The following is an 11,563-nucleotide window of genomic DNA, read 5'->3' as shown; positions in this document are numbered from 1 at the left end:
CCTTTCACTAAGCATGTGACTTATGAAGGTAATTGCTCGCCCCTAAATTTTCAAGGGCTTCAATCGCAAAAGGTGGTGAATACCTTCGCAAGCCACTGTATGTATGGGTGCCTTTGAATGATAATGATCAGGGGAGACAAGGATTCGGCATGTCCAATTGAGATTGCGGATACTTTTGTTCTCTGAGAGATAAGCTGTGGCTAGAGATGTCTAGCAGCGGCTCTCATATAAACACAGGTGCCCTTAGAAGAGTCGGGATAGATAGCTGCTGGCTGAACGATTGGACAGCTTTAAAAAGTGTATAGAGGCTTTAGTCAAATACTTGTTTCGCTGACATTTATGGTCTTGTTTAAGCTGTATTTTTCATCTTTGTGTTGTTCATGTGTGAAACGGACAGCAAACTTACCCTATAATGATCTTGTAAGCCTAAAGAAGTCCTATAAGTATCTGGGAGTTATATAGAAGTCATAATGCCAAAAAAGATACTCCCATACAAAATTAAAATAGTTAAATAATCTTTATTGATACAATTTCATAACAAACAATACATAACGCATAAAATCAAGAAAAAGAGGTTTAAACTGCAGAGACTAATAACAAGTAAGTATGAATTAATTATGTGGGTCTTGGGAAATATATGCCATCTAAAATAGCTAGCAGTTCATGTACATGTATGAATCTGAAAAAATAGTATAAATGACTCACATGGGGGGGCTTGAGTACGCCATCACATGTTGGGGTAAGGAGCAGATCGGTACTCCTCTGACCCCAGAAATGCCAGCACGATGATAGATGGGAATACAAAAAAATGCTGGGTGCCTCCAACCCCCTACCCACTTCCCTTCCACAAAGATGCTAGTTTGGCTATTTGGTACAATGACGGGGGGGGGGGCAGGGAATAAAAAAAAAAAACATTTCTGCTCAGTCAGTGCTGACCCACACATCCCGTCGTCCTACACACTCACCCTCCATTACATAGTGTCAAATGTGGCCCTGAATATCATAACATATAAAGAAATATAAATCTAAAACAAAAACAAGGATATAGGTTTTAAACACAGATGTTTAATAATTATTGGTAACAAGTTTGAAGGTGGTTCTCCCAACTTCCACTTTATCTGACGTCAGGTATGGGAAGACGCTACAGTATGTAATCGGTACAATTGCTGAGGCAATTCGTTTCTTAACTGGTCTCATCTAATGAATCGGACAGCCTATTAATTAGATGAGTTAAACTGGATGATTGCTATACATGATTAGGACAATTGCAAGACAGAATCTCTCCATGGGTGATATCAAATTGAATGGAATAGAGCAGTACCATACAATCCTCTTAAGCTGAAGTTATAAAGTATACATTACTGTTAAATATTTTATGCTCATAAAAAGGTGTATTATTGGGATTCTCAATGCTTTTCAATAACAAATTGTTATTGTTGGTAATTGTATACATTCTCCAATATTCATTAAGTGTTCCAATTGCTTTCCCTTTCTTTTGATATGTGACTTCACTTGACTATAACTTGTATTTTTTCTTGTACATGATGTCTATAATTATGATTCACAAAAAATAGAAATAGCTACTTTCCTGTGTGCTTTCTTTGATGTTTAACTAGGTTTGATTTGTCTGTAAATCGTTTCTCACATTCTGAACATGAAAATGGCTTCTCCCCTGTGTGAGTTCTCTGATGTCTAACAAAATCTGATTTGTCAGTAAAACACTTTCTACACTGTGAACATGAAAAAGGCTTCTCCCCTGTATGAATTCTCTGATGTGTAACAAGATATGATTTATCTGCAAAATAATTTCCACATACTAAACATGAATATAACTTCTCCCCTGTGTGAATTCTCTGATGTTCAACAAGATATGATTTATCTGTAAAACATTTCCCACATTCTGAACATGAATATGGCTTCACACCCGTGTGAATTTTCTGATGTATAACAAGATATGATTTATGACTACAATATTTCCCACATTCTGAACATGAAAATGGCTCCTCCCCTGTGTGAATTCTCTGATGTGTAACAAGATATGATTTATGTCTAAAACATTTCCCACATACTGAACATGAATATGGCTTCACACCCGTGTGAATATCCTGATGTACAACTAAAACTGATTTCTCTTTAAAATGTTTCCCACATTCTGAACATGAAAATGGTTTCTCCCCTATGTGAGGTATTTTATGTTCAACAGTCATTCTGTGACTTTTGTTTTGCATATCTGTCTTTGAGGAGGCAGAAGAAAGGACCTGTTGTAAAGGATTAGTTGATAGATTTTTGCTGTGAAGGGCTTGAGCTGTATTTGATATAATGACATGTTCTTCAGATGTATCTGGTGTGATACCTTGATCATCTACTGCAAAATCTGAAAATACTAGATGTCTCTCTGAACTCCTGGTACATTCATCTGCCAAGAATAAAACGGATTTTACTATTTTCAGATAACACTGCCTTGAAATTATATTATTATATTGATATACAGTTTGTAACATTTCCAGACAAATTGTAATACAATTCAATTATCAACTGACTAAAACTGTAGATAATGATGTTAGGCAACCAGCCTGTGCTCAAACTTTCAATTCTCTGTTGAAGTCGCCTTTCCCATAGCATGATATTTCACTGTGCCTGTCATCCATCATTTCCAGTTATACAGTGGTGTGAAAAAGTGTTTGCCCCCCTCCTGATTTGTTATTCTTTTGATGTTTGTCACACTTAAATGTTTCAGATCACAAAACAAATTTAAGTATTAGACAAAGATCAGGCCGCTGGATTCTCTGACTATGCGGGCCATGAATCCCTTCTGGCTTCAAATTATAGATATTCTGCTGATCACATCTACCTTAGAACATTATTTTAAGGAAAACAACAAACGAGTGTCGCAAAACACATTATGGGATGCCATGAAAGCGTGCTTACGAGGAGTCTTAATACAGGCCATTAACAGATCCAAAACTAAGACAAAACAGTTTGGGGAGTTTTTACGGGATAGAGTTAGATCTACAGAAGAGAAATTAGCACTAACCGGTGTAAACGAGGACCTGATGGAGTGGGGAGAGGCTCAAGAAGCGACACCACACATATTAAGGAAAAAGCTAAAAACAAACGTATGTTTGCCCAGACACTTCTTTGAGGAGGGGGAGAAGGCAGGACACTTACTGGCCGTGATAGCAAGAGCCCAGATGGGGAGCTCTTTAATTAGTGCTTTGAAGGACAGGGAAGGAGTGGTAGTAAACCAGACTGATCAGATCTCAAACACTCTGCTAGAATTTTATAAAGATCTATATACATCCAAACTGCAATTTAATAGAGAACAAATCTTATCCTACTTGAGGGAAATCAAACTACCGACATTCAGCAGTAAAGATCAAGAATTCTTAAATAGACCACTACAGCTGGGGGAGTTACAAATGGCAGTAGCCTCTATGGCTAATAACAAATCGCCAGGACTAGACGAGCTTCCCACAGAAATATATAAGAAATTTGGAAATATTCTACTTCCCCACTTACTGGCTACCTTCGAGGAGGCGGTGAGGGGGGGAACCCTACCCCATTCAATGCAAAAGGCGATGATAGTAGTCATACCTAAGCCAGGTAAAGACCCTTTAATCCCTGACTCATATAGACCCATATCTTTATTGTCAATTGATGTTAAAATTATTGCGAAGGTTCTGGCGTCTAGTTGGAATACAGTAATTTCTACAGTTATCCATACTGACCAGTCAGGCTTCATTAATCTCTGGATATTAACCACAGCTGTTAATATCCGGAGATTTGTTTCTTAATCTTCAATTGCAGGTGGATGGTGATGGGGATAGAGCTGTATGTTTTCTGGACACCGCTAAGGCATTCGATTCTGTTGAGTGGGAATATTTATGGGTGGTGTTGGAAAAGTTTGGTATAGGACCTAGTTTTATTTCATGGGTAAATTGCTGTATGGTAGGCCGATGGCTAGAATATGGGTGAATGGACACCTCTCCCCGACTTTTGGACTGAGTAGAGGTATGCGGCAGGGCTGCCCATTGTCCCCCCTGCTCGTTGTACTGGCCATTGAACCCCTGGCATACGTTATCAGGGAGCATCCAGGAATAGTTGGGTTTTCGCAGAGGGAATAGTGAAGAGAAGGTCGCGTTATACGCTGATGACATTTTATTATTTCTGGCTAAAACTTCTGCGTCCCTTCCTATAACAATGGAAACGATAGAAACATTTGGAAAATACTCTGGTCTGAAGATAAACTGGAGCAAATCAGTTATACTTCCATTGGATAGTACAGATCAGAATGCTTCCCACTACATTAACTCGGGTTTACAAGTGGTATCAGAGTTTAAATATTTAGGCATCAATAAATTTGCAAAAATAAATGATTATGAGAAGTTGAATCTTGATCCAGTCTTAATTAAATTTAGAGGTAAACTAGGCACCTGGTATAAGTTACCGTTGTCGGTTGTGGGCCGTGCTAACCTGGTCAAAATGATCTGGATGCCACAATTGCTGTATGTTCTACACAACTCCCCAATATGGATAAATCAGAGGTTTTTCCATAAAGTCAGTCAGGAGTTTAGAAAATTAATATGGGGCAAACAGACTCCGAGAATTAAACTGGAAACATTGCAAAGAAAGAAAACAATGGGAGGGGTTGTGGTTCCTAACCCATGGATATCTTATGTGGCATCTCAGCTTCAATATATTCGGGGATGGGACGACCCTGGGGGAGGGGAGCTCAGCGTATGTTGCCACAGCATTATTTCCAATCAGATAAACACTATGAGGTATTGGAGGCGCATAAGTTTGGGACACTTGGAGGCAAAATACCGACTCTGCTGTTATGTCTCAAACTTTGGGGGACGGTGAAAAAATTATAAGGAATAGAAGGTGTTTCGCAATTTACTTAATTATGGAACACTCCATGGCTTCCAAATCTATACCAACTGGTGGGATTTGGCTCCTGGAGCGCCAAGGGTTTAAACAGACTTAATCAAGTGCTGATAGGTGATGTGATTAAGGAATTCTCACAGCTGCAAAACGAATATGGGTTACCTCACTCTAAATTATATAAATACTTACAAGGCACCCATATCAGGCGGAAGGCATTGTTCTGGAAGGAGAGGTACCCCGAAACTCAATAATACAGAGAATAGCTAATCTACACAGTTCTCGTGGACTGATCTCATTACTTTTTAACATTCTCTTACAAATTATATTGACAAATCAGCCGATTCGATCAAAAGAGAAATGGGAGAGTGTAATGGGACCCATAGAGGAAAATCACTGGTCAGATATACTGGAAAGAGTTCCACAGCTGTCTTTAAATGAATCCAATAGACTGCCCCATATATACTGCTCAAAAAAATAAAGGGAACACTCAAATAACACATCCTAGATCTGAATGAATGAAATATTCTAATTGAATACTTTGTTCTGTACAAAGTTGAATGTGCTGACAACAAAATCACACAAAAATCATCAATGGAAAACAAATTTATTAACCAATGGAGGCCTGGATTTGGAGTCACCCACAAAACTAAAGTGGAAAAACACACTACAGGCTGATCCAACTTTGATGTAATGTCCTTAAAACAAGTCAAAATGAGCCTCAATATTGTGTATGGCCTCCACGTGCCTGTATGACCTCCCTACAATGCCTGGGCATGCTCCTGATGAGGTTGCGGATGTTCTCCTGTGGGATCTCCTCCCAGACCTGGACTAAAGCATTTGCCAACTCCTGGACAGTCTGTGGTCTGGTTGGTGGATGGAACGAGACATGATGTCACAGATGTGTTCAATCGGATTCAGGTCTGGGGAACGGGTGGGCCAGTCCATAGCTTCAATGCCTTCATCTTGCAGGAACTGCTGACACACTCCAGCCACATGAGGTCTGGCATTGTCCTGCATTAGGAGGAACCCAGGGCCAACCGCATCAGCATATAGTCTCACAAGGTGTCTGAGGATTTCATCTCGGTACCTAATGGCACTCAGGCTACCTCTGGCGAGCAAATGGAGGGCGGTGCGGCCCTCCAAAGAAATGCTACCCCACAGCATTACTGACCCACTGCCAAACCGGTCATGCTGAAGGATGTTGCAGGCAGCAGATCGCTCTCCACGGCGTCTCCAGACTCTGTCACATGGGCTCAGTGTGAACCTGCTTTCATTTGTGAAGAGAACAGGGCGCCAGTGGCGACTTTGCCAATCCTGGTGTTCTGTGGCAAATGCCAAGCGTCCTGCACGGTGTTGGGCTGTGAGCACAACTCCCATCTGTGAACGTTGGGCCCTTATTCCACCCTCATGGAGTCGGTTTCTAACCATTTGTGCAGACACATGCACATTTGTGGCCTGCTGGAGGTCATTTTGCAGGGCTCTGGCAGTGCTCCTCCTGTTCCTCCTTGCACAAAGGCAGAGGTAGCGGTCCTGCTGCTGGGTTGTTGCCCTCCTACGGCCCCCTCCACGTCTCCGGGTGTACTGGCCTGTCTCCTGGTAACGCCCCTAGCCTCTGGACACTACACTGACAGACACAGCAAACCTTCTTGCCACAGCTCACATTGATGTGCCATCCTGGATGAGCTGCACTATCTGAGCAACTTCTGTGGGTTGTAGAGTCCATCTCATGCCACCACGAGTGTAAAAGCACAACCAACATTCAAAAGTGACCAAAACATCAGCCAGAAAGCATTGGTACTTTGATGTGGTCTGTGGTCCCCACCTGCAGAACCACTCCTTTATTGAGGGTGTCTTGATAATTGCCAATAATTTCCATCTATTGTCTATTCCATTTGCACAACAGCATGTGAAATTGATTGTCAATCAGTGTTGCTTCCTAAGTGAACAGTTTGATTTCACAGAAGTTTGATTTACTTGGAGTTATATTCTGTTGTTTAAGTGTTCCCTTTATTTTTTGAGCAGTGTATATGTGATACACCAGGTATACAGGACACCTCAATTCTTATTTAATATAGGATTTTGTGCTTCATATGATGTGGAACTGTCCTAACTTGGTGTCCTTTTGGAAGAGTGTTGTAACAATGATTAACAGGGTTTATTCAATTGACGTGGAGCTTTCACCATTAGTATGCATACTGGGATATGTTGAAGATCTGACTATTGATGAGTACGGCAAAATTGCGGTGGCACATATGTTATATATGGCAAGAAAATTGATAGCCCAAAAATGGATAGCAGATCAGAATTTATTGATAAAGTTAACTGGCTAGTAAATTTGGAAAAAGGCTGTGACGGATCAGCTCTCGTGTAGGCGCAGATTCACACAAGAATGCAGTTCGCAGGTTCCAAAAAAAACTGGTGGTTTACTAAATGTCCATAAACCAACCAGGAAAAAAAAAACATAAGTCTTTTTCTGGCACAAAATGTATAACAGAACAAAACTCAAAATAACCAGTCCATACAGCATGGCCTCAGCCACTTAAATGTAGTGCTTTTCTCTGCCTCCAGCAGACTCTGAGAAACACCTGGAAAGTCTGCTCACCTTGCACATCACACAGAGAGACTGAGACAGGTGCAGCTGTCTTAAATTAGGCCTTCCAAGACCTGCACTGGAGGTGAGTGAGCAGCTGTTCCCCCCAGCTCTTTCAGCTGCAAGTAAAACCTGGCCCTTTAATCTGGGCCCATTAACTCCCTCTCAGCACTATGTGTTGGAGCCTGCTTCTCCAGGTCCTACATCCCGAAAGCTTGGTACTTCGGGGACACATACCTCCCGTCCACGACCTGTCCGGCAGCAACCTTACAAGGCATGTAGCTAGAAAGAGATGCTATCTCTAAATTTGACAAGATATGGATTGATGGCTCTGGTTTGACATCTAGGGAACTGAGGAGATTTTGCCTCAGCTTGCTTTGAGTTACGTTTATTTATATGATGCCTCAAATTAAACTTCTTTGAAAATTAATAAAAATGTTATTAGTACTTCCACAAGTTATATGTAATTTGATTGACTATTGTTACTATGTTCAAATATTTGTTCATCTAATTATGCTGGTTTTGCAGAGCCAAGATGTATAATTTTTATAAAGATTTTCTCAAAGGTAAAAAAAAAAAAAACCAACAACCAGACAAACATTGGAGAAACACAGTTCTCCACCCCCCAACCTTAAGAAGCATTAAACATTACTCATATTTAATGCTTCTTAAGGTTGGTGGGTGGAGAACTGTGTTTCTCCAATGTTTATCTGGTTGTTGTTGTTTTTCTTTTATTTTTACCTTTGTGAAAATCTTTATAAAAATTAATAAAAAACATTTGATTTAAAAAAAGTATTAGACAAAGATAACACAAGTAAACACAAAATGCAGTTTTTAAATGAAGGTCTTTATTATTAAGGGAAGAAAAATTCAAACCTACAGGCCCCTGTGTAAAAAAGTGATTGCCCGCCCACCTAAAACATAAATTACCTGTGGTTGATCACATCTTTGGGATACTGAGTTCAATTTCCCTAGCCACACACAGGCCTGATTACTGCCACACCTGTTTTCAATCAAAAAATCACTTAAATAGGACTGGCCTGACAAAGTGAAGTAGACCAAAAGGTCCTCAAAAGCTAGACATCATGCTGCAATCCAAAAAAATTCAGGAACAAATGAGAAATAAAGTAATTGAGATCTATCAGTCTGGAAAAGGTTATAAAGCCATTTCTAAAAACTGCACTTCATGTTTACTTGCGTTATCTTTGTCTAATATTGAAATTTGTTTTGTGATTTGAAACAAACATGAAAAAGAATAAGAAATCAGGAAGGGGGCAAACACTTTTTCAAACCACTGAATGTTCATTGAAGACTCATAAAGAAACCTGTAAGTCAGTGCATTTAGGTGTCCATCTCATTTCTCCCTTAGAGCTACATGCAGTCTAACACAGAGCAGGTTACCTGGGAGGAGCAGTTTGGTCGCGTACAAATAAGCTATGGCTTTAAAGCATTTAGCTGCCAAGAGCCATTTGGCCATCCTTCGGGGACCATACAAATCACGTGCTAACATCACCCACAAAGTACGTCCTGACTCTGGTGTCAGGAAGTAATCTTTCATTGCAAATGCCTTAACGTTCAGTAGTGAATACTGCGTGTGCATGCTCACAGAAAAAGAAGAAATTAATGGGCCGGCGGCCGGCAAAATGCAGTCCCTGGGAGTCTGCCCGGGGCCAGATAAAAGGTCATGTAGGGCCGTAAACGGCTCAGGGGACAGAGGTTCCCCACCCTTGCTTTAGAGCAAAAGTAGGGTTTAATTTTTTTTTCTTTTTTTAATGGAACTAATCAGTGGATACAAGAAAAGAGTCCTTTATACTCATTTAAACGTGATGTGTACATAACCTCCGGTCATAGCTCAGAAACCAGCGTATCCTTGCAGTGCACAGTGCCTGTGCTGGGGGCATTCATAAGTCTGCAGACACACAGAGTGACTGCACACTTATTAATTTGGACTAGACAACCCATTTAATCTTCCAGTCAGATAATTATGTGACTACAGGGGTGATCAACACACTTCCTAAATTTTTGCAGTGTGGCAAACATGTCAATTTTGCCTACTGAAAACATGTTGATTAAATAAGAGTTTAAAAAGTTGGATTATTCTTACATGGTTTACAAATTAGATTTTGTGCTGGAAAAATCCATATAAAAAAAAACCTCATCTGAAGAATAAGTAGGTTATAGTGGCCACTACTCACCTGTGTGGCTATGTGTAGGAATCTCCTCTTTACACCGCTCATCACCCCTCACATATGTCTCTGTAGTATTAATATGGGTCAGATCTTTACCCTGAAAGAAATATTGTAAAAGTCAAAGACAGATGAAGAAGTAAAAAAAAATGATTTATATGAACACTAAAAGATCATGAATGATCATGACAACCAAAAATGACAGCAGTAGTTATCACATAGCTGCATGTCTCCTGTATAAACCCAACCTGTCAGCTCCTAATTGCAACCAGCAGTTTCCATAACCAGAAGATTGTGAGAAAATCCAGACATCTGACGTCTATGGTCAGCTTTATTCTGTCATCTCCATCAAGTATAAAACACATACTGGTGTATTAAACAAGACTGAACACAAGACCTACACAACTGTCTTCACATCATAGGGGAGATTTCATGACACCTTCTCTCCATCTACCTGATGATCCTGAGGAACATCGGGATCTTCTTGTTTACAGTCCTGTGGAAGAAGAGGACGGGGACATCTCTCTGGTGTTGTCCTCTCACTGGATAGAACTGAAGGAAACACATACAGGGACTGAATTCATTCTTTACATACAGATAATTATAGGCCGTGTGTGTTTAGTCCTGTCTATTACCTGGTGATGTGAGGGGCTGGGGAACCTCCATTATGACGTCCTTGTACAGATCTTTGTGTCCTTCTAAATATTCCCACTCCTCCATGGAGAAATAGATGGTGACATCCTGACACCTTATAGGAACCTGACACATACAATGATACCGTCATCCCCCCGATCTCTTCATAGCATTACTGTATAATGTCCCAGCAGGGTCACCTCTCCAGTCAGCAGCTCAATCATCTTGTAGGCGAGGTCTAGGATCTTCTGGTCATTGATGTCCTCATGTATCAGGGGGAGAGGTGGAGGATCCGTGATTGGGCTCAGGGGTCTTTCCCGTACCGCAGACACAGGGGCCTGACAGCGCTCACTAGAGGTCTTCTTCACTACTGTGTAATCCTGGTTATAGAGAGACACATTAATAAATCTCACTCCAGACATTTCCAGAGTCCTCACCTCTCCAGTTCTGTCCATCTGATATTCCCATAGATAAGAATGATGTAATGTGACGTCATCAGAATCTCTCACCTCTCCAGTAAGCCGGAAGAGGATCTCTAGGGTGAGGTGTAATATCCTCTCCGCCATCTTGTCCCTGTCCCTATCCATCCTTGATGGGTCAATCAGGAGAATTCTCTTATATAGAAGATCTCCACTGAGAGGATCCGATATTGTAGGGACCTGAATGGGGAGAAGATGACGATGTAACATCATAAAGATCCCATGTAATATTACAAGGAGATAATTATTACTGAGAGAGGAGAACGTCTGAGGGGAAACATAATGGGGAATCTCCACAGACCTCCACCTGCAGAGCCGCACACTAGATATATTTAGATCACAATCACTGCTTCTTATTTGGGAAAAATACCTAATTTACTGCAAACTCTAAGATGGCTCCTCCCCTCCATGTGACTGATCACATGACTGTGACCTCATCACAGGTCCTGTGCGCACAGAACAGCCATATATCCAGTGTGCGGCTCTGCAGGTGGAGGTATGTGGAGATTCTGTTGATGTTACTCTTATATGTATAGACGCCTTTAATGTAATCTCTAGAATAGTCTGTACTGCAGTAAAAATTGATCAGTCATTATCAAAATTCTCAGTTCTGAGGTAAAATCTGTATTCAGTGAGGACAGACATTCTCATTACCGAGATAGGAGATGGCAGCTGCTACGGATAAAATTCTATGTAGAAGAGAGGAGCTAGAGACAGGGCTCCTCTCTCCACCTTCCCCTAGACCAGGGATATAAAACTCAAACACACAGAGGGCCAACATAAAAACT

The 11,563-nt window shown here is 40.8% G+C and overlaps 1 protein-coding gene across 1 annotated transcript; it reads right to left on the bottom strand.

Annotated features, from left to right (window-relative positions):
• Positions 1–606: 606 nt before the first annotated feature.
• LOC141270756 (oocyte zinc finger protein XlCOF7.2-like) lies at positions 607–10,939 on the bottom strand. The gene is made up of 5 exons (XM_073680867.1): positions 10,806–10,939; positions 10,299–10,676; positions 10,118–10,215; positions 9,673–9,763; positions 607–2,416 (listed from the first exon to the last, which is right to left on the bottom strand). The coding sequence occupies exons 2-5, from the start codon at positions 10,429–10,431 to the stop codon at positions 1,581–1,583; spliced, it is 1,158 nt and encodes a 385-aa protein (XP_073536968.1). The 5' UTR covers positions 10,432–10,676; positions 10,806–10,939; the 3' UTR covers positions 607–1,580.
• Between the last annotated feature and the right edge of the window lie 624 nt (positions 10,940–11,563).

The sequence above is a fragment of the Phyllobates terribilis genome, unplaced genomic scaffold (genome assembly GCF_046119375.1).
Source record: "Phyllobates terribilis strain yellow unplaced genomic scaffold, ASM4611937v1 Scaffold_5__5_contigs__length_657084704, whole genome shotgun sequence".
NCBI classification, from domain to species: Eukaryota; Metazoa; Chordata; class Amphibia; order Anura; family Dendrobatidae; genus Phyllobates; species Phyllobates terribilis.
The sequence above is the reverse complement of the archived record's forward strand: the minus strand, read 5'-3'. Positions and strand labels throughout refer to the sequence as shown.